This window comes from Dryas octopetala, chromosome 5 (genome assembly GCF_963921425.1).
Source record: "Dryas octopetala chromosome 5, drDryOcto1.1, whole genome shotgun sequence".
NCBI classification, from domain to species: domain Eukaryota; kingdom Viridiplantae; phylum Streptophyta; class Magnoliopsida; order Rosales; family Rosaceae; genus Dryas; species Dryas octopetala.
The window spans coordinates 15,540,731-15,568,607 of NC_141370.1; the positions used below are offsets into that span (position 1 = coordinate 15,540,731).

At 36.1% G+C, this 27,877-nt stretch overlaps 3 protein-coding genes and 1 long non-coding RNA gene across 7 annotated transcripts; 2 read left to right on the forward strand and 2 right to left on the reverse strand.

Annotated features, from left to right (window-relative positions):
• Positions 1-3,033: 3,033 nt before the first annotated feature.
• Positions 3,034-4,871, forward strand: LOC147284808 (thaumatin-like protein 1). Its single transcript, XM_086245872.1, has 3 exons — positions 3,034-3,397; positions 3,512-4,184; positions 4,416-4,871. The coding sequence occupies exons 1-3, from the start codon at positions 3,343-3,345 to the stop codon at positions 4,627-4,629; spliced, it is 942 nt and encodes a 313-aa protein (XP_086101998.1). The 5' UTR covers positions 3,034-3,342; the 3' UTR covers positions 4,630-4,871.
• A 561-nt stretch (positions 4,872-5,432) lies between these two features.
• Positions 5,433-10,163, reverse strand: LOC147284809 (S-adenosyl-L-methionine-dependent methyltransferases superfamily protein). Of its 4 annotated transcripts, none has more exons than XR_015122534.1 (9): positions 10,069-10,163; positions 9,826-9,985; positions 9,627-9,706; positions 9,468-9,528; positions 9,200-9,315; positions 8,715-8,847; positions 7,723-8,165; positions 6,900-6,970; positions 5,433-6,720 (listed from the first exon to the last, which is right to left on the reverse strand). XR_015122534.1 is itself a non-coding variant. In XM_086245873.1 (7 exons), the coding sequence occupies exons 1-7, from the start codon at positions 10,151-10,153 to the stop codon at positions 7,886-7,888; spliced, it is 915 nt and encodes a 304-aa protein (XP_086101999.1). In that variant the 5' UTR covers positions 10,154-10,163; the 3' UTR covers positions 7,469-7,885. The 4 variants fall into 4 exon arrangements, 2 of the variants coding, with proteins under 2 accessions (XP_086101999.1, XP_086102000.1); XR_015122533.1 differs by having other exon boundaries at positions 6,900-7,021; XM_086245873.1 differs by lacking the exons at positions 5,433-6,720; positions 6,900-6,970 and having other exon boundaries at positions 7,469-8,165.
• A 6,214-nt stretch (positions 10,164-16,377) lies between these two features.
• On the reverse strand, positions 16,378-17,569 carry LOC147284810 (uncharacterized). The gene is made up of 3 exons (XR_015122248.1): positions 17,434-17,569; positions 17,279-17,351; positions 16,378-16,567 (listed from the first exon to the last, which is right to left on the reverse strand). It is a non-coding gene; the product is annotated as an uncharacterized LOC147284810 (long non-coding RNA).
• A 2,354-nt stretch (positions 17,570-19,923) lies between these two features.
• Positions 19,924-26,933, forward strand: LOC147284811 (ATP-dependent RNA helicase-like protein DB10). Its single transcript, XM_086244476.1, has 10 exons — positions 19,924-20,049; positions 20,347-20,521; positions 20,837-20,905; positions 21,897-22,166; positions 22,292-22,642; positions 24,546-24,811; positions 24,942-25,323; positions 25,412-25,553; positions 26,171-26,508; positions 26,674-26,933. Exons 2-10 carry the CDS (start codon positions 20,360-20,362, stop codon positions 26,788-26,790), a joined length of 2,097 nt encoding a protein of 698 aa, XP_086100602.1. The 5' UTR covers positions 19,924-20,049; positions 20,347-20,359; the 3' UTR covers positions 26,791-26,933.
• Positions 26,934-27,877: the final 944 nt, after the last annotated feature.

The following is a 27,877-nucleotide window of genomic DNA, read 5'->3' on the forward strand; positions in this document are numbered from 1 at the left end:
TCTATTAATAATCTTTTACCCAATAGCTTTTTGTTGTTGTACGTATTAATTAATTCCTCATAAATGCGATACAACTTTGATTTTGAATTTAAGTTGTTCGGCTAACACATTAATTGTTATATATTTATAGTCTGTAAAGAATCATATTCTCATTATGATAAAAAAAAACCGCATTAATTAATATGCTGCAGTCAAGGAATAAAATTTCGGGTTTCGAGGAAATTTCGATGGAAATTTCGATGGAAATTTTGACGGAAATTTCGAAGATTTTTAAATTTCGACAAAAATTAGACGGAAATGATGGAAATTACTATCAAAATACGGAAATTTTGAATGAAACTTTACCATATGTTTATTTAACATATTATCTACTAAATTGATAAAAAAAAATTGAAGAAACCAAATTATATAGTAGGTTTTATGTGATATAAGATGAATATAATGCACGCTGGAGACAAATACTGTTAAATAAAATTAGTATATTATTTATACTATATAATCTATACACTAAACCCTATGTATTTTATAATCTATATTGTTTAGGATATTGTATATGATATTAGAGTTTAGGCCCTTTAGGGTATTTTAAATTATTTTTTATATAGAAATATATTATAGTTTACTAGTTTAGGGTTTAAAAACAATTAAACGAAACTCCAAAATGGTCAAACGAAACTCCAAACCATTTTTTTTCTTTACAATTGCCCAAAAACCTCAAACCCTAATCAATCCTAAACCTTTTAATTTTTTTTTCTTTTTTAATTTTTTTTCCTTTTTTTTTTCTTTTTTTTTCTTCTTTTTTTTTTTTTCCTTCCTTTTCTCTTTTGTTTCTTCTTTTTCTTTCCTTCCCTTCCTTTTCTTTCTTCTCCCCCAGTCCCCCCGAGTCTGCAGTTCAGCTGCTGAACCATCTCCACTATTTTTTTTTTCTCTCTCTCTCTCTCTCTCTCTCTCTCTCTCCCCCCTGCGGTCACCCCCCTGCCGTAGCCCCCCCGCGGTCGCCCCCTGCCATCGCCCCCCTGCCATCGCCTCTTTCTCCCTCGATCTCCCCGCTGCCGCTGCTGCTGCCCTGCCGATGCCGCTGCCGCTGCCTTGCCGCCCCCCGCCACCCCTTCTTTCTCCCTCGACTGTGCAGGTGAGGACCGTGAGGTAAGTTGGTTAGCTGGTTATTGGGTTGCTGTGCAGTGACGAAATTTCGCTAAATTTCGACGAAATTTCTCTGAAATTCAAAAAATTTGGTTGGTAGGGTGTTCGAAAATTTCGCTCGAAATTTCGAATATTTCGGCGAAATATTTCGAATTTTTGTCGAATCAGTGTTAAAATTTCGGATCTCCTCAAAATTGAAATTTTCGGCGAAATTTCGTCGAAAATTTCGAAATTTAAACCCTTGGCTGCAGTTCAATAATATGCAGAGTATACATCATACATAAACAAATTAGGCAAATGAAGGAGAGACAGGTCGTCATAATTGGCTAGTTGAGACTTGGGCCTCATAGGTTATATTAACTAAATACATTGAAAAGAATTTGAGGTAGAAAGCTATGAGAATGTAAGGGAAAGTAAAAGAATTCGATCAGATTAGAGTAGAACGTGAATGAAGTTATACAATTAATTAAACTCTTAAATTTATATTACGCAATTAATATTAAAATATGTAAAGATACAGAAAATCTAAATACAAACCAAAGTTGGCCAGTACTACATGCAGCTTCAACATTAATTAATAGCATTTGACCTGCCTCCTAATTTGAGGCAACCTTAATTGGCTTGGGTTGGCGGTTGATGCACTAACGGTATACCACCTCTGATTAAAGACCCCCAGCGCCATGTTACTTGTAATGGGGGTCCTATTCTAGTGTCCTAGACAAGGGTCATTGTCCAATTATTTGGATATATATGATTTTGCATAATTCATATTGCATGTGATCTTATATTTTAATTAACAAGGACAATATATCTTTCTTCGCAACATGAATGGAAGGAAATTAATTACCCCACCAATTAATTTGACTGGTGGACACATGGTACCCTTTCATCCCTTTGACTCGAATCATTTGCCTCCAGGTGGCTCCCCACACTTTGCCATGGTCTCCAGCATAATTACTATTTGCTTAATGAAAAAAAAAAAAAATCTTATAATAGAGATATGAGATAATTTGACATAATAAGAGATATACATTTTTTAAAAAATTGAACAAATTTTATGTGATAAAGCATAAAAATATAAATAATATCATATTATTAAATTGAAATATCAACTCAGTCTTACCTTGTTGTAAGAAAGTTTCTCTCTTAAATCTTAACTACTTCTATTTGTGTCGTCATCACTAATCTGAGTAAATATTATTTGTATCATTTTAACCGATTAATTTCATATTATTTTACAAATGGAGGTCAAATCCTGCAGGGAGAAAATTAACAATCAGACCTATAATGAGCAAATACTTTCCCATATATTAGTTGATCGAGATGGTGTGTGAGACATGATATTAAAGTTTGAAGATGAAGTAAGACAGAATAATATTTGAGTAATAAAATGAGAGAAGGTGTGATAGTTTAGGGACATTGTTAAAAATAAACCATAATACTCATATTAATGGTGATCGAAGGATAAACTCAGCAACTGTATTTGGCAATTTGCAAGAAGGACAACTGTCAAAAGAAAAGGGTGTGCCACAGTGCCACGGCCAATAATTTCTGCCGCTCGAGCAATTTCTTCAGCTTTCCAGAATACATCTCTTTTCTTAATTGATCACAAGAATACATCTCTTTTCTACCGAAGAGAAAGGTTATATTTTTCACTTTTCAGTCATTTCACAACACTAGCCTGACATTTTATTGGTAGGTGGCACAGAAAACTTCCCCAAGTGTCATGAAAAAAACACAAAAACAAAAAGGAAAAAGCTCCCCAACAGTCTCATAAAAAAAGAAAAGAAAAAAGAAAGAGCTCACCATTAAATATCTGATAGTGAGTCGGTGACACTGATCATCACATTGCTCGGTTTGCATTCTCTATAAATAGAGATACACAGCTGATCATTACGATTCTCCCACCACTCTCTTGGCCTCAAATTCTCTCCACTCCTTTTCTTCACAAACAAATTGCAAAGACTTGCACTCTTTGCAGTTGTTTAGATACCATATATATAGTATTTAATTACCATAGCACAAGGCCCTGCCTTTTCTTCTCTCCTTTCTCTCTTCGAAGCTAGCCTTCTTTGGCTGGCAATCTCACTCTAATTAGTAATTTCCATTGTATTATTAGTGTATGAAAAACCCAATTCATATATTCAATCCAAATTGTTCTCCTCTCTCAAAATCACACATATTTGATTAAAATTCCTCATGGGTACTACATTTCCCTATTACCTCAGCCTCCTCCTTCTCATCGCTACCAAAGGTAAAGATACAAAATTCCACTATTTCCATCTTTTTTAACAACTGGGTTTCTCTCACATTTTCATACTAACCAATCAAATTATATGTTTCTCTGTTTTTTGGTTTTTGCTTGCAGGGGTCTCAGGAGCCACATTCACATTCACAAACAAGTGTGACTTCACAGTGTGGCCAGGAATTCTAGCCAGCGCTGGGAGCCCCAAGCTGGACAGCACCGGCTTCGAGCTCACCAAGGGCAGCTCGCGCTCTTTCCAAGCCCCGACCGGCTGGTCCGGTCGGTTCTGGGGTCGAACCAGCTGCAACTTCGACGGTTCGGGCCAGGGCTCATGTGCCACCGGCGACTGTGGCTCCGGCCAGCTCGAGTGCAACGGAGCTGGAGCCGCGCCCCCTGCGACTCTAGCCGAGTTCACGCTCGGCTCAGGCTCACAGGATTTTTATGACGTTAGCCTAGTTGACGGTTATAACTTGCCTATGGTCGTTGAAGGGAGTGGGGGATCAGGTACGTGCGCGTCCACCGGGTGCGCAACAGACCTAAACCGGAGGTGCCCGGCTGAGTTGAGAGTTGATGGCGGCGGAGCGTGTAAGAGCGCGTGCGACGCATTTGGGACCCCGGAGTACTGTTGCAACGGCGCGTATGGTTCACCGTCCACGTGTAAGCCATCAATGTACTCGGAGTTGTTTAAGTCGGCGTGTCCGAAGTCGTATAGCTACGCTTACGATGATGCCTCGAGTACGTTTACGTGTACCGGCGCTGACTATACAATCACATTTTGCGCTTCTCTTCTTCCAAGGTAATAATCAAAGTAAAAATTTGTTTTTTTTCGGAAACACATGTTAATAATTAAAAAAATAGCTTAGTTTATTAATGTAATATGTAAAATCATTTAAGTAGGAAGAAAATATTTTCTTTTATACTTATTCATATTCTTGAATTTGATTTTCTCATTTGTGATTGACTTGACTAATTTGAGAAATATGCTTATAATTGATATTAATTTGGTTTGGAATATATTCTTGTGCAGTTTGACATCCACGGATTCACCTCCACAGACACCTGATGGATCAGGATCAGGGTCGGGATCAGGATCAGGTTCGGGATCAGGGTCGGAATCAATGGGCACTTCATTGCTAGCAAATTTGGCAACTGGGGATTCGACCAAAACCCATCCTTCCATAGCTCTTCAAAGTATGTTGATTTTGATCATCCCTTTGGCTCTTTCATTTTTACACTTATAGTAGCAAGTATAGATTCAGAGAGTGAAGGAGATGATCAAATGGTCCACAAATTACCTAGAGAAAATCCAACATCATACCATGATGAGTTGGTAAGTTTTGCGAGGAAAGTCCACAGAATCCAGGAATGTAAACTACCTGCTTCCATACTTCCAAATCCTACATACTTAACATTTAGCATATACATGTATTGTATAATGCATAAGCATTTGTTTTGAAATAAAAATGTGCTCTTGTTTTTTACCCTTCTACTTGTTAGACATTCTTTTGTTGTTCTATATACACCATTAAAGCAAATGATGGCCTTTTTAAATGGTTAATATATCTTTTTATCATTTGATCAAACAATATTCAAGGAGAGATTCAAACTTGCAAATGAGTGCAACATAGTTTTTAAGTTCAAATGTTGAATGATAACTTACCCTTAATCTAACTCATCCTACTAAAGATAAGATTATGGGCAGATTTTTCATTTTTGTAATCATAAGGGGGAATTAGGTATTTTTTTTATTATTATTTTTTTTTTTATCAAAGGGAGAATTAGGTTTATGTCGGTGTTGTGAGTCTTGTGACCAGAAGCTAAAAAGAAGAGTACAAAAATTCCCTATTACACTGATATGGATATTCAATGTCGAATGTCGGTAACCCACACTCACCATGTAACCCAGCTACGCAAGCACCTTTTCAATGTGAACATGTAGGAGGCAGTGTGCGGTGAGCATGGATTGATTTGACAGCACAAGTAGTCACTAGAGCGTATGGGAGTCTCCAATTATGATTGTAACGTGAAAGTTTCGTTTATAGTATGAATGAATTCGTATGTCATAAAAATAAATTAAATTGTTACAAATCAAACTCTTAGTATGCAAAAACAAACTCGTTCGATTTGAGAATTTAAAAAATTAAAAAAGTGACGTATAGCATACGAAATTACGAATTCACACTATAAAATTTTTTCTTTTTCTCAAGTAAAAATCAAAGGAAAATATGCGATTTTAATTAATTATGACAATTCTAAATGGCACTTTCTTTGTCTGTAGCCCTGTAGGAAGATCCTGAAAAACATGGCTATAATTACTAAAATAATAAGCAATCAAGGCTGAAAAAAGCCAACATAAGTATGATCCAAATTGCCGACCCATGGGTTCCTGGGACGTTTGACATCCTGGATGTATGTATATAATACGTGATTCTTCAACAACTTGGGAGGGGGAATCACACAAAAGAATGCATTATAAAGACAGAAAAAGCCCAACTTTTTCTTGAAGATAAGATGATGATTGATAATTGATCATGACTACTTTGGTCCATTCTCAATGGTGCTTCTTAATCCATCTTTTCAACTTGTCAACAAACCACAAAGCCGTGTGAACTAATTCACCATCATGAATCGGTTGATTAAGGGGCAGTAGAAAAGAAGAGAAAATGTTAACATAATACGGTTACTCAAAAATCTTAACCCATTTAAGTGGGAAGAAAAAGTAAAACTATCATTAAAATCTATACTAATAAACCATAGTACCCACTACTGTGGGTCTGTGAGTGTGCTGGTCCTACACAATTTTTTTTTTTTTTCCCAACCTCTGACCCAATACAACTTACATTCTAAAATAACACAGTAGCTGAAGATATAACCTTTTTGGAAAATTATAAGCATGGTGGTTACTTGATACAAGTAAAACCTTCTCCAACTTCTCAGTTCTCATATTTGTTTGCAGTTATATTTTCTTTTTGATATGATTTTCCTCGATAGAAACCAGCGCACACACAGAAGCATGTGCCTATAGGCGATTAGTATAGTACAATGCAGACAAGCCATGATTTTGTAAACATCAATGAGAAGGTGAACCCAACAATGAATTATATATCAACCAGATTGATGTATCACCATCTCACTGGACACCCTTTTCTGTGACGCATTGACACCTATGGACTCGATCAGTTCTTGCATTAATTAGTGTTGAAAGTTAAAGCAGCCAGGAAAATCATACACATAAGTGATCAAACTTACGAGAAGCAGTTGAAGTAGGCACACCTCAGTCTGTTTGTTCACAACCTCAGTCTGTTTGTTGTGGTTCACATTTAACCTCTTTCCTGCACATTATGGAATTAGGCATATTAATCAACCACTACTTATAAAATTTGATAACTTCTTCAAAATTGTGCATTGCAATTTGAGTATAGTTTAAGGGTTACCAATAAGCACTCTCATATAAACACGTGTCACCGAGAATCAACCAGCTTAGAGCAAGAGTGCAAGGAGATAGACTCACCTTTATAAAAGCTAAGAATTTGAGCCAGGACATGTCATTCTTTCAGTCTGCACACAGGGCTTGTACATTTTCTGACCAAAAGAAAAAGGCAAGGCTTGTACATTGTAGTAAGCCTGATATAACTGCAAACCAAACAAATTATCTCCCACTCCCCAATAATGTTAGTTTAATTTATCCAAAGAGTATATTACTTTTGACATTGTTCAGCAGCATCCTTTATTGAGAGGGTATTTGTTTACTCATGGACGGCTATATTTTAAAGCTGAATATGTGACTTGATGCTCAAATAAAGATAAAGAATCTTAAGGCAGAAGTTTCAAACTCTCAATGCACTCTCCTAGATCATGTTAAAAAGGCAATCACTAATATACTATATGAATTTAAAAAAGCAATCTCATTCTTCCATTACCATTGGTAAACAATAAATCTGCCAAGATCTACAGATTATCTTAAAAAGGAAATTTCAAATATTTTACATCAACCAAAAACAGTAATGTCATTCTTTCCATTTCAATTAGTAAACTACAAATCAAGGAAGATCTACATAATATGCAGTTTAAGTGACTACGGATCCACCAATCAATCACTAATATACTAAATTAATTTTAAAAAAAGCAATCTCATTCTTCCATTACCATTGGTAAACAATAAATCTGCCAAGACCAACAGATCATCCTAAAAAGGAAATCACAAATATTTTACATCAACCAAAGAAAGTAATGTCATTCTTTCCATTCCAATTGGTAAACTACAAATCAAGGAGGATCTACATAATATGCAGTTTAAGTGACTACGGATCCACCAATCGAGGGGGCAACAATACCTGATTTAGTCAGTACTCTGCAATTCCTATTTCCCTTAAACAATTGGTACGCTCAATATGCTACCACACAGGCTAGCCAACAACATTTGATTGCCCCAGAGACAGAATCTAAATTGCCTGAAAAATGTGTGTGCAGCTGACGAAGTAATATGGGTTGAAAAGTTCATAGCGTTATTCTGACCAATAAGGGATAGCAGTGATCTTTTTCATAGCTGCGCCAGGAACCATCACCATTCACAAAATCCTTATGACGCTTCCAAATTTCTGTGTCATAATTCTCTGTTATGCTGAAGCACAAACCACTTTCTTTGATTTCCTCTAGGAACTTGTCCAATGAGTCGCCCCTTTTAGGACTCAAGAATATAGCTTCAGAGGGCTGCACTTTTTCCAACAGGAATTTGACAATTTGAGCTAGTCCATTGTGGAATTCCTTAAAAAAAGTGCTGTCAATATGACATAACAAGTTAATGAATATAAATAAGATAAAGCAGAAAGAATTGAAAGCACGTTAGTGTGCAATTATGTGTGTTCATGCATTATGTTACGTACTTAGTACAAGTGTCTCTTGTCAGCTAGTGAAGAACACTAAGAGATTAGATGTCCAAAGGTCCATAAAAGTTGCAATCGACAAACAAGTTTTCCTCACCCAATCTCCTCTAAAAAAAAAATAATAATAATAACAGTTGAAGACAAACAAAGAGAAACCACCATTAAATTTGAGAATGTAAAGGATTGCTTACATGCAGAAGTTGGGCCCATTGTGACAACCGCCACAGCACCAAATAAAGTCCAAAACCCATGTCTTTCTGATAGAAAGAAGAGTTATTGGGCAGTGCAAAGCAGTTGCCAACTTGCCACATATTAGTGTTAACTAAGGCACATAATGTTGACCCAGTCCCTCCATACTTTTAATGAAAAAGGTACAAGATGATGCAGAATTGCACATATAGTACATATAGTAGAAATGGAACTTCAAGGCTAAAAGAACATACCAGTCACTCGCAACAATGAGATCAAAAGTGCTAGAGATATTTGAAATCTCGTTCTGACTCCAATGCAACGTCATAGACTTCACTCTTGTACCACCAAATGCTTTGGAGTTGGTATCAATATTATGCTGAATATCTAAACATTAAGGAATCTGGACATGACAGGTTATGATTCACCTACCAATAAATTCGTTTTAAATCAAGACAGTAAGAGAAAGCCACTGTACCACTAGGGGGAGGTAGTCTACCATCCAAACTAGTTGTCTCATCAAAGTGCTTCTGACATACAGACATTTACATGTACACACACAAGGCACAACCAGTACATAGCCAGCATTAAACATTTTGAAAGTTCATCAGATAACATAAGCCAACTTGTTTTTATGTTTTTTCGTAACAATATTCATTTACGTATAGTGTGTGCGTGTGTGCAAGTGTAACTATCATTCCTACCTTTATCAACTGCTAGCATGATCAAATAAGGATACAATCAACTACTTGGGGATTCCCATCTGAAATTACAACTTCTGATGCTTCGGTTGTTGCTGCAATAACTAAACCGGCTAAGCCATAGCCTGACCCAAGCTCAATTACTCTCTTAGACCTAACAAAGTAGAAAGTAAATGCAAATAAATCATATACAAGCAAAATGTACACAGAAAGTTGTTGTCACAGATGAACGCAAACAACCATTATAGAAAATTCACAATCGTACAGAATACCCGAAAGATCAAATGTAAAACACAGTTTACAAACCTGAACATGTCTGCGTTTGACAAGGAAAAATATGCAAGCACCTCTTCTGATGGCCACTGACCTGTAAAACAACACGAAAAAGATGCGTTATGCGAAAAGAAAGCTCAGAATTCCAAACCCAGTAAGATGTGTAGCCAAATTGAACGGAGAAGAACTTACAAACAAGCCCAGTGTTGTCAATATTGTATTTATTACAAATCTCAAAGTCACTGAGTTCAGCATGGTCAACCACTCTTTGACTGCATAAATTCTTTTCAAAATCAAACCCTTAAAATGCTTATAATAAAAAAGTATAAAGAACAATTGACATGAAAAATTGAAGCTTAATTTACTACTTGAAATGAAAATTCGAGCTTACGTTAAGTGAAGTTGGGGAGCAGAGTCAATGGGTAAGGTGTAGCACACCGTAGCATCTCTCGAGTCAGACGGGCGGTCAAGGAGACGACAAGGTATCAAGTTGAAGCCCTGCGTGGTCCTCCTCGAAATTCGCTTAGCGCCATTTTCAGATTGCTCATCTGCTACAGTTCACAATATTCAACAACAATTTCAAACCCAATTTCATCACAGAGAGAGAGAGAGAGATTGAAGTAAAGGGACGTACCGTTTGGTTTGCGAAGAAGGGCTTGACGAAGAATTCTCCATCTGAGAGACGAAGCCTTGACAGTGGTTCCAGTTTCATTTTCCATTGCTTCACTGTTTTGCTCTCTGTACCCGATGGTCCACTTCAGGTGATGGACACTTTCAACGCCGCGTTTTGTGTCAAGTCATATACGCTGTCGTTTTTGTTTTAGCTCGAGATTGGGCCGTTGGTTTTAGATTTGGGCCTGCGCTTCAGGTCAGCCCACATGGCCTCTAACTATGGCCCATCACAGTCGGGGTAAAACTTGGCTGTAATGGGATATACACTCTTACGGTTGCAACATCTCCTCACATAATCATGTGATCATTAATTACGAGAATACTCTATTACAACTACATAAAATTCTAAGCATGCTTATATAGTTATATTAATAACAATATATTAAGAAGAAGATTCATTATGAGAATAAGAGTGTATACCCTCTTACAACTACATAAAATTCTTTTCCATCAAATTCTAAGAATGCTGAATTATATTAATAACAATATATTAAGAAGAAGACCCTTTGAAGTATAGATTTTCACTATAACTAATTTTTTTTTTTTATTCATCCAACTGTAACTAAAACTTTCACTCATTGGATTATTAAGTTTTCATTTGACACAAAGAAATGTTGATATTTACATTGCAAGCAGTCAACAAGGACAACCTAAAGGTATTCTTAATTTTGATATATATATATATATATAGCTGTTGTACATACAACTAAGTTTGACATGTCCAAATTAATATACCACATATATATCCTTAATTTTAGTATATATATATCTATATATGTATCAGTAAAAATTAAAAGGATTTAACTAAGAAAACAACTACTTTTAACAGTGCTCTTCTTGTTAAAACTGGCCATGCCCAAGTCCTATAAATGGCTGGGAAGTATCTAGAACCATAACCTGTTAAGAAAATCAAGTAATTAAGGATCACAAGTTTCAAAACTGTTCTAGCTAGTACTTGGGGAGGGGTGATATATATATATATATATATCCATGGCTCCCAAACTCTTGAGAAAGGTTTGAAATGGAGAATGGGAATCGTTTTATGACTAAATTCTGGTTTGATATATGATTGGTTGGATTTCCTTTATCTGACTTGGGTTTGAGCCCTATTAATCAGGACCACGTACTCCAAGAATTACTATGACAAGCTTAGACATAAATATTAAAAAAAAAAAAAAAAAAAAAAAAACACTCAGTAGGAAAAATTATATTCTTTTATTTATTAAAACTTGACAAAGTCAATACAATTAAATACATAGCTAGAAACCCTAAATTAATAGTTAATGTTTGTGGATAAATCCACATGGATTCAATGGCCAATCACAGACCAACACGTGGCACTCCAAGTCCCATTTTTGCTCAGACTCATTGATGGTCAACTTGGTCAGACCCAGCCATCTATGTCATCATCTCAGCTTAGCAACGCCAACAGCATGTACATATAAGATCGGCTCTTACCTCCGGGTTACCCATATCCGATCCGAACCGACATTGGGATCCACCAGGAATTCGAGAAATCATCTTTTTCGGCACCATCAGTTCGGCTCGGATCTGGAGATCATTTTTCTCCAGTCACATCTCAACCATTGGTTCGGCTCGGCCCGGACCAATGACCGATCACGATCAGACGTGCTTCGACAATCTTGTCACCACCTGATCATCTCAACCATTGGTTCGGCTCGGCCCGGCCCAATGACCGATCACGATCAGACGTGCTTCGACAATCTTGTCACCACCTGATCATCTCAACCATTGGTTCGGCTCGGCCCGGACCAATGACCGATCACGATCAGACGTGCTTCGACAATCTTGTCACCACCTGATCATCTCAACCATTGGTTCGGCTCGGCCTGGCCCAATGACCGATCACGATCAGACGTGCTTCGACAATCTTGTCACCACCTGATCATCTCAACCATTGGTTCGGCTCGGCCCGGACCAATGACCGATCACGATCAGACGTGGATCTCCACATCACCACATCAACTCAGTCCATTCCATTCCCAGTTCGGATCGGCTCGGCTTTGGTGATCGTCATCTCAGAACCTAGTTGCGGCCGGATTTCACTTGAGAGGATCACTGCACTATCTACCTAATCGGCTTGGCCGACTTGTCTAAATCCGATCCGATCACACATGGGTTTCACGTCTACACGTGAGGACATGTGTTCGGATCGGCTCGGCCTCCCACCGCCATCCTAAAGAAGATCACGTTGGGACAAACCGCCATACTCAAGTGCACCTGACGTGACTCTCTGACAGATAAGACATTCCAGCTCACAGCCATGACTATTGGGGCATTCCACCTGATCTTCCATCCTTGCATTCAATGCAGCATTGAATGCAAAAGAGGTGAGTAGCTGTGCATGCTACTAGTTATGACCGAACGCGTGGATCTCTCTCAGCCACTCAATCACATGCAGGTAACTTACTCTCCACACCTTCCCTTGTCTATATAAACCAACTTATATGCACAAAGCCAGGATCCCCACCCATCCAGCCATCACAAAGCAAACACTTGCACAAACTTTGGCTTACCAAAAACACACTTGGACTTGCTGAGAATAAACCCAGAACATTTGCTTTGTTCTTCCCATTCTCCCAAGTTCATCACATGTTCTTCCTCACTTCCATTCAAACACCATCAAACACACATCACTGACTTCATCATCGGAGCGTGTTTGGCTGGTACCACACCGGTCCATCTCCTTTGATCTTGTGTTTGTCTACAGGAAGATCTCACGTCATCATCCAGCAGGACTTCGGATCAGCCAGGTCACTACCCCTAAGTTGTTGTAACTTTCTTACGGAAATTTGCATCAACAGTTACTACTACAATTTTTCCTGCACTTATCTAACAACAAAATGGTTTTGAAGATTCCATCTGCGCCGTTTTGAAGATTGTTGTGATCACCACAGAAAGAATGTCCAGTTTTGACTGCTTGCTTAGCCAAATAATCCGCTCCTTCATTGCCTAGCTTCTCTGTAGACGTGGGAGAACATAACTCGTTTGTTAATATTGGACAAGCAGTCTTCTAGAATGCTGTGAATCCATCTCAATCACCAATCCTGTAGATTCTGGGATCTGGCCATCACGCAAATGTTTCTCGAATGCTCGAACCCCGAGAAAAAGCGCATGGAACTCAGCCAGTAAAGGGGACTGATGAAAAGCGTAATAGAAAGAAGTGAAGAATATAACGTCGCCGTTTTGGTCTCGGAGGACGGATATATCCTCCTCCGGACCTATTCCAACGGGCGTTCGAGGCACCGTCGGTGTTGAGCTTTAACCAGCCATGTTCGGGTGGAGTCCACCGAACCCACCCCCGGGTTTTACGAACTGTGGCAGGGTCGGTGGGACAGAAAGGATTATGGAGGTGGTTGTGCAACAAGAAGGTGGTAGTAGCCATTGAAGCTAGCTTAATGTATCCGACGACTCTCAGTTTTGGTTGTAAGAGAAGTGTTCTAGTGTAGCTAGCTTGCTAGGCACCTTTATATATATATACAAAATGGTCGCTTTGGTTTCCCTATTGAACTAGCAAAAGTAAAACCCTATATAAAGTTATAAACTAGGTGAATTAATCCATGTCTACGCGTTTTATAACCTAGCTAGAAGAAATAGGAAGTCATAACTTCATATAAAAGAAAAATGCATATATACTTAAGTTATATAAAAGCATATTTTTTTTTGGTGTAACTTTTGAAAATGTATAAATGTTCTTAGGGTGGAATCGGTTCAGTAACCAATTAAACCTAACCACTGGAACTGATTACGAACCGATCCACACGGAATGGGGAAAAAACAACCACCACGTACCATACCGATTTGGGTCGGTTACCAAATTTTTGGGATTGGTCGGCAGTATTGGAGGGATCGGTAGACATTTTGGTGGTCCGAGAGGAGTGATTTTCATGCCGTTTCTGACCCGAGAGTGGCGGTTCAGTTGGAGAACCGACCAAAATTGATAAAAGACAACAACATATATACCAATTCGATCGGTATTGGAATCGGTTTAGCGGCGATCATTTTTGGTAAGTCGGGCAAAAAAGCCACCCCTAAATGCTCTTATATGTATTGCTAAAAAATAGAGATATACAACGAAACAATACGGAAACATAATTATATGGGGAAACTGTCATTCCTTTGTTATATAACTAGCTACCTTGTCTGAATTGGCAAATTTTCCTTAACTTACTTTCCGCATATATAAGAGAAGCACTCAAAGGACCAAATAAATATAATTGTTAGGTTAAATTTCACTTTTGGTTTATGTAGTTTGAGTTTTACTTTGATCTATATAGTTTTAATTGTTATGATTTAATTTAGTCATGTACAAATCTTTACATTAATTTAAGAACACTTTAACATTTTTATTCGATCATTAATTCGTCAAATTTATTATGTTTTTGGTCATATATATTTGTTTTTATTATAGAGGAGGGGGATGGTTCGAACCCAGGTGCATGTGTATACGTAGAGCCGGAGCTTTTGTCTTGGGCCAACTAAGCCAACCCCAAATCATTTTATACAAACCATTGTGATTTTGATTATGTACTTTACATATAGTCATATAGAGTACCGTTAACGATTTAATTACCATTTTAATAAATTAATGGACAAAATTTCTAATATGTTCTTGAATTATAAAGATTTGTAAACTACATTATCAAAATTAGAACAATTGAAATTACGGGTTTAGGTTTCAAAGTGAAATATAACCGAAACTACAAGAACTAAAAGTGCCTGGCCAAAAAAACTAAAAGTGAAATTTAACCTAATTATAGAAAGATTTTTCTCAATACTGTTAAATTATATATAAACGGGTCTCTTATCCCAAAATGACAAGTGTCACGTCTCAAGAACCTCCGTTGGACTATATTCTTTTCTGGGACGACTCCCCAGTTTAACACATTCACCTCTGTTTTACCCATATTAGATATACACTATATCCTCAACTCTGTTTTATCCATACCAGATATACACGCCCTTTTCCTGTTCATGGCAATGTAGGCTAGAGATGGAAAAACGTTGCATTTGTCCACAAAAGCATCCAACTTCTGCTATCCTCCATGCCCACCCCATCCTGAAAACAAATCAGATGATAAATTGCAAAGTTTCTAGATTTGGTATGAGGAGGGATCGAGACAGGAAGGGAAGTACTCTTAAGCAAGATGTTCTCTTGGTCATTAACTAAATAGAGAGCTTCCATCTCCATCTCTTAACCTTTAATATTTTCACATAGTAAACTTTTTACAAAAAGAAATAATTATGAAGATATTTTGGCAGAGCATAAGGTCAGTTTCTCTTTCACAGAAATAAATACATAGGTATGATGCAAGCCACAAACATATATTTGCTTAATTGAAGCTCAAACAAAATTACTATATACTAATTTGTAACATAACAAAATTAAACAAGGCTAGAAAATAGATTATATATTCTTAAAATCTATCCAAATACAAGAAAATTAAGAAAACTTATGTACGAATATCAACATATCAAAGCCGTTCAAATAATGTAAATAAAAGTTAGACAAATATGCATTTCCATAAAAATTGCACATGCATGAACATCCTAAACCAGTAAACCCTCATCCTTATTTCAGTTTGTATCTGATCCCAATAAACCAGTCAAAGCCTTACATTTGGAAATTGGAATAAGGATTAATGAGCAAGCTTGAATAAATTAGTCTACATGGAATAATTTATGAGTGGCCAAACTAACCAGCTACGTAGAAAAAGCTAATGTCAATACATTTCCTTTCATATGGAGAGATTATACAGCCCAACTTAGGAATTAAGCAGGAAAGCTAATGTCACTTATCCTGCCCTCTCTCAACTATTTGCTCCTGAAACATGCACTCCAGTGATGTAAAGCTTATATGGACATATCACATATTATTCTCTATCCTTGTCAGTTGTTCACAATGGGGTACGTGGCAATTTAGCTACTACCACCATTCTAATGTAAGGGTGGATGCATGAGACATAAACTGTCAGATTCCTGACAGTTTGTATATCAACCATTTCTGCAGATAGTTTGATTACAGTTTGCACCAAAATTGACGAAGAATTTTGAGGTCATGTCTCAGATCGTCAAGCATGGAGGGCATGTCTGCCATGTCACTGTCCGCTTCAGCTGCACCCCCTTTGATGCCATTTGTGGGAATTGTTGGGTTGTTGATGGACTTAATTTCCATGATTTATCCATATATGGTAAATCCATATAACGGGGGGGGGGGGGGGTCCATATATACTTTGAATATATAGTCAAGTGTTCCTCTATTTCCCTCCGCGATTTCCAAAAGTGATTATTGTAGCATCCACGACATGGACACTTTACCCTATCATCGACTGAGTTGTTCAAGAAACAGTTGTCCAAAAAATATCTGAGCTGGGATTGATACTCGTCACTGTTGCAATCTAACCACACCCGGCCGACTCTTGTGAATTATGTTGCTCATCCTAGCATTTGACAGAACCAACAAGAGTATTAACAACACACATCATAGTAATGAATTAACACAAAAGGTACATACAGATCAAGCTTATTTAACAGTATCGTTTGGAGATTCATGTCCAAAAACATCATAAAAAGATAGGGCAAGTCATCCATGAAGTGCATATGATTTATTTCACCACAAGGGGGGTAAGGCAAGTGCAAAGTCGACTGGAAGTATGGGTGAGTACTAGCTGCTAAATTATCCATCTCATTAGAATTCATTAATAACTGGAACAGACCAAGCAGATATGGATGGCATCACACAAATGTAAGTTATGTAATCGTCAAAGACAAGTAGACAATGGTGTCGGATATCAAACATGAAAATGGATCTTCTCAAAAAATCCAATACTAATAATCTCTTCTTTTTTTTTTTTTTTTGCATAACCAAAGATGTCAATTGACCTGTTGCGTATCTTACTAATAGGTTAATTTGTCATACAAAGTAATTAATTTATAACAATAAGATTGGATGGGAATCATCAAACATATATCAAGACAAATTAATGAATGACTAAGAAAACTAGTACAACTCATTTAAGGTTTTTTAAAATACAAGCGTTTACTTGGTGCCTAATTAATCGAAAAGGAGATTTATAGACATCCAAGAAGCAAGAATAAAATATTTATGCAAAAAATGATGAGCAGTCAATTGGTGATATATTAGCAGATACCATTAGCGTAGCTATGCAAACAATCACTGGGAGGCCTCAACTTGTCAGATTATCTGCTAATTGCCATTAGACTCTGTACTAAGAATAGTACCCATGAATGATCGGAAATGGTAATTCATTCAAAACAGAAAACGCCATTCAACGGAAGAACTCACCTTCGTCGATTGCGGAACAGAACACAGAGACACTATATAGAGCCCCATTATTTCTCCAGCCCCAAAGAGCCTTCATCGCTGAAGATCTAGGATTTTAGGATTTTGATTTGTTTCTAGTTTCATATTGTAAATATCAGACTAATTATTCTTTTTTGTTGTTAATTTATAAATTTTGTTTATTAATCAGGTTCACATTTCAATTTCATTTGGAATTCTGAGCTTAAATACATTTTTTTGATCATTTAAACGTATGTTCTTGTTTCAGATATATAGTGCTGGCATCTCATCTCCCACACCAATTCAGGCACAAACGTGGCCAATTGCTCTCCAAGGATGCGATATCGAGGGTATCCTGCACGGTGGGTGCTCATTGCTCACTTTCTTTATACAAAGGGTTCTCATTGCTGATCCCATTTTTTATTAATTTGATTTTGCTCTGAAAATTGTATTCACTGTGATTGAATTCGATGATCAGTGATTTGAAACTTTGAAAGCTGTGTAATCTTTATATTTTTGTACATATTTCATGATAATGATAAAAATAGTAAAGCTTGCGTTACAGTCCTGCATGCATGTGGGTAATTTGTCTGATATGGTTGACATTTGGAACAAATCCTGAGTAGCCTGAAAACTAGCTATAGCCTTTTTTGGGTCACTGTTCAGTTTCCTGAATGGTGCTGCCTTGTCAATGGTATTCTACTACATTCATAGGTCATGGAGGGCATGCTAGGAGTGATTCAGTGTAGCAAAATTATTCTTATCTCTTAAGAGTCTTATAGTGAAACTTTAAACAGTGGAGATGAAGTTAATGAGAATGACTATGATGAGTGGATTTGGTCTATTAATGTACTGCGATGGCTGTAAAACATCAATATAACTAATATTTTCATATTGTTTGTTGTTTTATATAATTGGAGTTGATCAGTTGCAGTACTATACATCCTATATGTTTGTTGCTGGATCTTCTTTTGTTGCGTATTTGATGCATAGGGTTTTCAAAAGTGTGCATATATTATATATATGATAGAAATTACACTATCTGTTATTCTCATTTGTTGTAAAGTGTGAACCCCATTTTTTTATTGCTGCACTTAACAATAAGATAATTTGTATAAATCTGTAGCATTTTCAATCGATTGGTACAATGGAAATGTACCCATAAAAAATTATTTTTTCTTATTTGGTTATTTCTATTTTGTGGGCATATTCATTTTTATTAAATTTATATAATTTAAATTCCACAATTAGTTTTAAGATAATATGATAATATTAGGATATTATAATATTATAATATTAAGATAATATAAAACTATGATAATACAAGGATAATATTAAAATTTAAATATCATTAATTTTAAGATAATATTATACATTTTTTAAATTAAAAACATCTGGACAATATTTTTGGACTTCAGTCAAAAATAAAAAAATATTAAAGTATTAATCTAAGAGAGGAGAAAAAATTAGACTGGTCTGTGAAACACCCTTAAAAAAACTTTTATATATTTGATATCATTGGATACCCTTAAAAAAATTCATTAAAATCCGGATTGAGGACATCCTTAAAATCCTAATTGAATACAAGAGTTATTTACACTTACACACCATAAAGTTTATTGTTCTTTCACATACACCCATAGAGTTTTAAAAATTACATATACACCTCTGAGATTTCAAAACTATTACACATAACTCCTATATGAGAAAACAATAAATAAACAAAAAAAAAATTTATGTTGAGATTTGACCTTATTATGTTATTGCACCCACTTAGCATGTCTTCTTACATACTTTTTTATTATTTTTCGTCTCACTATAGGAGTTATATGTAATAATTTTAAAATTTTAAAATCTTAAAAGGTGTATGTATAATTTTTAAAGGGTTTATTTCATATTTAGTACCTAAACTTTGACCCTTGTTTTAATGTGGTACATAAACTTTTATTTGTCTCAATTGAGTACCTAAACTTTTATTTTGTGTCTAATAGGTACCAAAATGAATTTTTGTTAAAATTGTCAATAAAAATTAGGGGCAATATAGTCAAAGTATATTTTAATTATTTTCTTTATATATTTAAAATTATTAAAAAAAAACACACAACAAACAAAAAAAATTAAAAATTAAAATTAAAAAATAAATTTTTTGAAGTGACTATATTGCCCCTAACTTTTGTTGATAATTTTAACAGAAATTCATTTTGGTACCTATTAGACACAAAATAAAAATTTAAGTACTCAATTGAGACAAATAAAAGTTTAGGTATCACATTAAGACAATGGTCAAATTCAGATATTAAATATGAAAAAAATCATTTTTAAATCGTAGGAGAAGTACGTGAAAAACTAAGAAACCGTATTAGTGTAAATAACTCTTGAATACAGCCCCTCCCCTCCCCTCAATTCACCCAATCTACCTGCTTCAAGCAGGCCCATAGATCACAAAGCCCGTCTACAGTCAATTAGACAGATGGTTCATCGCCATCGGTGCAGCTGATATATCCCAAACCCTAGTATGAAATTCCATTGTTTTTCAGAACAGACTTTCTTTTTTCCCCTGCCCATATAGAGCCCCAGTATTTCTCCAGACCCAAAGAGCCTACATCGCTGAAGACCCAGGTAAGCAATCTAGGCTCTACTTGCTTAATATTTTTTCAACTTCATTTCCTCCCTTTCTCTTTAAAATTTAGGATTTTAATTTTTTTCTAGTTTCATATTGTAAATATCAGACTAATTATTCTTTTTTGTTGTTAATTTATAAATTTTTTTTATTAATCAGGTTCAATTTCCTTTGGAATTCTGAGCTTAAATTTTGAAAAAAAAAATATATATATATATATATTTGTGACTGCTTTGTCACTCTCACAGGTCAACCCACCCAAGTTTTAAATCCTCCCTGTTTTGGTATGATTGTAGATACTTATCAGGCATGGCTTCTGCTGCTCCAGAGTGGTTTGCCTCAGATGATCCCACACTTCCAAAACCTTGGAAGCGTATGATTTGTGGTCGCACTGGTAGGTTTTACTACTGGAATACTGAAACTGACATTACCCAGTATGAAAGGCCGACTTCCTTGCCTCCGATTGATCCAGTATGTCAAGTTCTTTTTCCTTCTAATGTATGCTGATTCTATTTAATTTCAATTTTGACTTATAATGATTTCTGTTATATTTTATTAACTTGCTATAAATGCTTCAAAATGGGCATGATTACATGATCCACCAAGCCAAATAACTGTTCTGCATTGTGACTTGGGGACACTTGTCCTGAGTTTGAGAGATGTGTACAGCATGATAGTCAGCAGTGCTGATGCTCTATCGTTTATAATTCTTGAAGACAAAATGTATACCATGTTTAAATGATGTGGATACTTTATGACTTGAATTTTTTCATCTTAATTGCATAGGGTGTCTACGTTCCTGCACCGTTCTTGACATTTGAAGACACTAATTTTCCTCGAGTGATATTGCGACAGGTTACATTTTTCAGGATTTTTTCTTTCGTAAGATAAAATACCAATTATGAGATCCACGCCATTCTATTTTTGTATTATCTTTATTTGGTTTTACTACTTTTGAACTCCTAAGTCCTCACTTGTCGCAGGTGCGATATCTGCTCCGGGGGAGGAGCATATGTTGCACGCTGTACTGCTATTGTCACACTTACACGTGCAGCAACTATTCTGATTTTTGGAAGCTGCAAGATGCACTGTTGGAGCGTTTCTTGTGCATCTTCTAGAAGGGTGGTTGGCCCTGATAGAATTAGAGTATCCAACCCAAAACCAATTGGCAATGGGTGGAGAGGCCCAACACTTATAAGCACATATGCTAAGCTCTAGTTTTTCGATGTGGGACATTGCTCCACATTACTCTCAACACGCCCCCGCACGTGTGGCGAAATTTTGAGCCTTACACGTGAACAAATTGTATTGGGTGACGTGAGAGCACGTGTGGTTGTTGGGCCTTACACGCGAATAACCAAGCTCTGATACCATGATAGAATTAGAGCATCCAACCCAAAACCAATTGGCAATGGGTGGAGAGGCCCAACACTTATAAGCACATATGCTAATCTCTAGTTTTCCGATGTGAGACATTGCTCCACATTACTCTCAACAGGCCCTTCATCCAAGTCACACCTGTTGTGACTGGGATTTCTTGCTTAATGGCTCGACCTCGTATGTCTCTATTCCCTCTTTTGTTACCTTAAGTTGCTTATGTTAGAAACCATATACCCATGAGATTTTTTTTTATTGGTTACAAGGGAAGGCCAAGGGGGGAGGGGGGATTCGAACTCTGGCCTTGGGTTTAATGGTAAATGTTCTCAACCACTAGAGCTACAAGCCCACACAAAAAAAAAAAACAAATATATATATATATATATTATGATATTTGGTTGTAGTCAATCTTCTTCATGGAGCATCCCCGACATTTTTTTGATCATTTAAACGTATGTTCTTGATTCAGATATATAGTGCTGCCATCTCATCTCCCACACCAATTCAGGCACAAACGTGGCCAATTGCTCTCCAAGGAAGGGATATTGTGGTGATTTCCAAAACTGATCTGGGGAATTCGTTGGGGTATTTGATGCCTGCCTTCATTCTTCTTACATATTGCCAAAATAATTCTCAAAAGGACACGAAAGTTTTGGTTTTGGCTCCAACATGCACACATGCAACACAAATTCAAGCTGAGGTTTCAAAATTTGGGAAAGCTTTGAGGGTATCCTGCACGGTGGGTGCTCATTGCTGACTTTCTTTATACAAAGGGTTCTCATTGTTGATCCCAATTTTTATTTTTATTTTTAATTCGATTTTGCTCTAAAAATTGTATTCACTGTGATTGAATTCGATGATCAGTGCTTGTCTGGCGGAGCTTCAAAGGATCTTCAGCTAAAAGAATTAGACCATGGGGCAGATGTAGTTGTGGCAACTCCTGGTCGACTCAACGAAATATTGGAAATGAAGAAAATTTATTTGGGGCAAGTTTCACTCCTTGTACTTGATGAGGCAGATCAAATGCTTGACAAGGGTTTTGAACCTCAAATCCGTAAAATCATGAATGAAATACCCCCAAGTAGGCAAACTCTTATATACACAGCAACATTGAACTTGGAAGTAAGAAAAATAACAAGTGATCTTCTTGTTAATCCTGTCCTGGTGAATAACGGCTGTGTTGATGCACGTGCTTCAAACAAGTTCAAAACACAGGTGATTTTTTAATCATTACATCTTTTCTGGTGTCTTCAAAAGTGCAAAAAGGAAAATGGTGGTATATGTAACTTAGAAGAGTTACAATTCCATACACTCAAGTGAATTTATGTTTTATGATTTGAAACTTTGAAAGCTGTGTAATCTTTATATTTTTGTACATATTTCATGATAATGATAAAAATAGTAAAGCTTGCGTTACAGTCCTGCATGTGGGTAATTTGTCTGATATGGTTGACATTTGGAACAAATCCTAAGTAGCCTGAAAACTAGCTATAGCCTTTTTTGGGTCACTGTTCAATTTCCTAAATGGTGCTGCTTTGTCAATGGTATTCTACTACATTCATAGGTCATGGAGGGCATGCTAGGAGTGATTCAGTGTTGCAAAATTATTCTTATCTCTTAAGAGTCTTATAGTGAAACTTTAAACAGTGGAGATGAAGTTAATGAGAATGAGTATGATGAGTGAATTTGGTCTATTAATGTACTGCGATGGCTGTAAAACATCAATATAACCAAGGAATAAAATTTCGAGTTTCGAGGAAATTTCGATGAAAATTTCGACAGAAATTAGATGGAAATGACGGAAATTGCTATCAAAATACGGAAATTTTGAATGAAACTTTACCATATGTTTATTTAACATATTATTTACTAAATTGATAAAAAACATTGAAGAAATCAAATTATATAGTAGGTTTCATGTGATATAAGGTGAATATAATGCACGCTGGAGCAAATACTATTAAATAAAATTAGTATAATGAATAAACAAAATTAGTATATTATTTATACTGTATAATCTAATACTCTATATATTCTATATACCCTAATACTCTTTATACTCTATAATCTGTACATTAAACCCTATATACTCTATATTTTTTAGGATATTAGGTTTTAAGCCCTTTAGGATACTTTTAATTATTTTTTTATGTAGAAATGTATTAAAGTTTAAGGTTTAAAATAACTAAAAGAAATCTCAAACCTTTTTTTCTTCTTTCCCATTGCCCAAAGGCCCCAAACCCCCCCTCATTTTTTTTCTTTCCTTAATTTTTTTCCTCGTGCCTCTCTCTTCAGTCTTTTTTTTTTTTTTTTTTTTCATCTTTCCTTCTTTTTTTTTTCCGTGTCTCTTACTTAGCCAAGCTTTGTCTTCACTAAGTGTAACAACCCAAGTTTTGGTTTATGGTAATTTTATTACTTAAAATTTTCAAATTTGTTTTAAGTTTAAAAGAATTAGAAATTTCTTTAAATTTATTTTAACTAACTTAGACTTTTTGTTGTGGTTCTAGAGCTTAGTTGTGTGGAAATGAATTTTAGAAAATGAAAATTCAAGAATTTGACGATTATTATTTTTTTCAGAATTAAATTATAAGAGTATGATTTTTCATAATTTTTTTGAAAGCAATTTGACTATTTTGAGGTTATAGGAAATTAGTACTCATCAATACGAGTTCGTAGAATTTTTCGGTGAATTATTTGGAGTCTCGAGCTATTTTTGGTGAATTTCTGAAGTTGGAGAAAATAGAAAATATGATAATTTCGGTAAATTTCTATAAATTTCGGCGAAATTTTGAAAATTTCGCCGAAATTTTCCCGAAATATAATTAAACATGTGTTTCGATTTCGACACTCTAAAAAAACGAAATTTAATTCCTTGAATATAACTAATATTTTCATATTGTTTGTTGTTTTATATAATTGGAGTTGATCAGTTGCAGTACTATACATCCTATATGTTGGTTGCTGGATCTTCTTTTGTTGCGTATTTGATGCATAGGGTTTTCAAAAGTATACATATGATAGAAATTACAGTATCTGTTCTTCTCATTTGTCTGTAAAGTGTGAACCCCATTTTTTTATTGCTGCACTTAACAATAAGATAATTTGTATAAATCTGTAGCATTTTGAAGTTGTCTTACAAAGGGATAAGGAGACTCGTTTAAAGCAGATCATCACATCCCAGAAAAAAGGAGCTAAGGTCATTGTTTTTTGTTCAACAAACAGTTTGTGTGATAAGCTTGCATGCAATTTTGGGGCTGCTGCAATTCATGGCGGCAAGTCTCAAGGTGAGAGAGATTTGGCTCTAAATCAGTTCCGGAGTGGAGAGTCCCCAATATTAGTTGCCACTGATGATTTTGCTTGCAGGCTTGAAATCAAAGATATAAGGTTAGCTCATGTCTTCGCACTTTTTTTGCCTCCCAATCTGACATGTGTGTTCCTAGAATTTAGTTCCTTTGGGACCTCAACATCGTTTAAAAGACATTGTACTTATTCTTTTGAGTTTCTCATGTTACAGGGTAGTGATTAACTATGATTTCCCTACAGGGTTTGAGGACTATGTTTACCGCATTGTAAGAATTTGGAGGGCTGGGGCAACTGGGGTGTCGTACACCTTTTTCACTGAGCAGGATTTGAAATATGGAGCTGATTTGATAAATGTTCTGAAGCTAGCCAACCAGCAGGTGCCCCCAGAGATGCGAAAAATTGCTCGTTGTGGTGGGCCTCTTTTTGTTAAAGATAGGAATCGGATGAGTTTTTTTGATTCTAGTGACCATTGGGATTCTGGTGGCCATGCTGGCATGAGGGATATTGGTAACTTTGGTGGTCGTGGTCGTGACGACATGAAACTTGTTGAAGAATGGGTTGTCCCATTGACTAGTGTTGAAGATATTCATGAGGTGAAATTTCCGTCTCACAGTTTATTTTGTCTACTGCATTGTCAACAAATTAGATATAAATTGACGTATTGGAATTTCTATATATCAGATATTTACGAACTTCTGCATTGGAAATTTGAGAAGCAGTCCTTGGTCAGAACTTGGTGTGCTTCAACCAGAGATGAAGAAACTGCTGTGGAGAATTAACTTGATGGGTTTCCTTACCATCAACAACCAACCAGCAGTAAATGGTAAGTAATAAAGTGTGTGTGTGTGTGTGTGTGTGCCCGCATGTGAGCAAGGCTTCATGAGAGTTTATTTGATATTTATCATTGAGAGTTTAACATGAATTCTTGTCAAGAAAGAGTTTAACATGAATCAATGAAGTCACTTAATGATTACAAGAGTGTAGGTCTCAGTGGAAGTAACCATAAACTGACTTGAACTTGATGATGTACAATTTAAAACTGATATGTTTTCATTCTCCATTAGCGGAAAGATCAAATGAAGTTAAAATTGTAACATTTTTCAGCTCAGAAAGGTGATAGATCCCATATTGTGGTTTAACTTCTACTAGTAGTACATAGTGGGATTTCATGTCTTTTTAGAAATCCGTTTGAGCTTCAATTAAGCATCCGTTTGTGGCTTCCATCATACTTTTGTATTTTTTTCTGTGAAACTGACCTTTGCTCTGCAAAATATCCTCTTATTTGTTTGGTAAAAGTTTTCTATGTGAAAATATTAAAGGTCAAGAGATTGAGATGGAAGCTCTTTCTTTAGTCAATGACTAAGAGAACATCTTGCTCATAACAAATCTAGAAACTTTGCATATTTATCTAGACTGTAACAATATCTGATTTGTTTTCAGGATGTTGTGCTGGGCCTGGAGGATATGTTTATCAGAAAGCCCATGTAGAGTTTTTCTGTTCCAAGGAGAAGTTGGATGCTCTTGTTGACAAATGCAAGGCTCTTCCATCCCTAGCCTACATTGCCATGAACAGAACAGGGAGTTGGATATCTAATAAACGCCGAGAAGTTGTGGATGTGGTAACATGGGGAGTCTTCCCATCTATGAGGATAATCAAACAGACTGTCTTGGATCATGACAGTTTTACTGTTTGGAAGGATGAGGCATTTGAAATCTGGTCAAGAGGGTGGGCCTGCTTATACCCTGAGGGCGACTCATCTAGGAAATTGCTTGAAGAGGTTGGCTTTCTTCATTTTAGTCTCTTCTTGCCTGTTTACATAATTATGGTTTGATTCTTCAAATGCATGCGTATCACACAGCCCTGCGGATACCTTTTTACTCATTTTTTGGCTAGCATTTGGTTTTGTTATGTTGACACTATCTTGTTCTCGTAACTTCTGCAGGTGCAGAACAGCTACTTCTTTGTCAGTTTGGTAGATCATGACTACATCCATAATGATCTTTTTGCTGTTTTTGCTGATTTCCGAATGAGTGGTTTTGTTGGCTCTTCCGTTTCTTAAAGCCACACAAGCCTTTAAACCAGTGCTTTCCTTCACAAGCCTTTAAACCAGTGCTTTCCTTAAAAGCGGATGGAAATGTTTAAATGCTACAAATGTATTTGATATTTACGAATGCTTGTATGTGTGTACATGAGTGTGTTTGATGCTTGACCTTGATTTAAAATTTTTGATAGCCTACTTAATTGGTGTATCTTTTGGGATTATCTAGCTAGCTCTTCTTGCATTTACCTACACTTAATTAGTAAGCATTGCATTGGCTGGAAACGTTGTTTTCAAACATTATGGTCCCTGACAGATAATTTGCTTATAAGACAAATTAGCTGTGTTTTTTTTACTGTTTCGAGTTAGTGTGAATTGGGTGCCAAACCATTTGCCAGAGATTTACTGTTCCGTCTGAAGATGAATTTGTTTGGGGAACATCTGCTAATGGGATATTTCACTATTAAATCTTCCACATGGTTACAAGAGTAAAAAAAATCCTCATCCTAGAACTCAGTTAGTCAAGAAAGTATGGAAGCTCAATCTTCCCCCGCAAGTCAAGATGCCTTCTTGGTTGTTTTTAGACTCATAAACTACTTGGGATCGGGTTTTCCCCTATCAAATCTGCAGACTCATAAGCTTGAGAAGCCCCTCTGAGTCTTTTATTTTAGAAAAATGAAACGAACAAAGCAAAGTATGATGGTGTCCTATAATTGCCTAAAGAATCCATTTGGGTTCAAGCTCACATTTTTGTGATCAATGCAATGCAATAGGGGGTAATCATCCTTTGGCTCTTATTTTCCTCCCATACCTCTCAACATAAGCATCACAATATATGTAAATAAATGGCAACATAAGTTTCTTGTTTAGGGTACCTCTTCATTGTGCTCTCTAGTGTACCTATTTATCTTTCTTTTTTATGTGCACAATACATACCAGCCTATCATACCTATTTAATATACCGTGTATCTTAGATACAAGGCTACACGCATTTAGCATACCAACATGTACAATACATATCTAGTATATACCTAGATGCATATTTATCGTACATATTTAGTATACCTGTGTAAACAGAAAAGAGAAATACTACTTTTTCTAGAAATAA

Bases quoted from the DNA above. Each gene is read 5' to 3' on its own strand.
- LOC147284808 (XM_086245872.1), top strand. From the start codon at position 3,343: ATGGGTACTACATTTCCCTATTACCTCAGCCTCCTCCTTCTCATCGCT. The intron at 3,398-3,511 runs GTAAAGATACAA...TTTTGCTTGCAG, and splicing joins CCTTCTCATCGCTACCAAAG to GGGTCTCAGGAGCCACATTC. The intron at 4,185-4,415 runs GTAATAATCAAA...ATTCTTGTGCAG, and splicing joins TGCGCTTCTCTTCTTCCAAG to TTTGACATCCACGGATTCAC.
- LOC147284811 (XM_086244476.1), top strand. From the start codon at position 20,360: ATGGCTTCTGCTGCTCCAGAGTGGTTTGCCTCAGATGATCCCACACTT. The intron at 22,167-22,291 runs GTGGGTGCTCAT...TTCGATGATCAG, and splicing joins CTTTGAGGGTATCCTGCACG to TGCTTGTCTGGCGGAGCTTC. The intron at 25,324-25,411 runs GTGAAATTTCCG...TCTATATATCAG, and splicing joins GTGTTGAAGATATTCATGAG to ATATTTACGAACTTCTGCAT.
- LOC147284809 (XM_086245873.1), bottom strand. From the start codon at position 10,153: ATGGAAAATGAAACTGGAACCACTGTCAAGGCTTCGTCTCTCAGATGG. The intron at 9,529-9,626 runs GTAAGTTCTTCT...GTTGTTTTACAG, and splicing joins TGACAACACTGGGCTTGTTT to GTCAGTGGCCATCAGAAGAG. The intron at 9,316-9,467 runs GTTTGTAAACTG...CTACTTTGTTAG, and splicing joins TCAAACGCAGACATGTTCAG to GTCTAAGAGAGTAATTGAGC.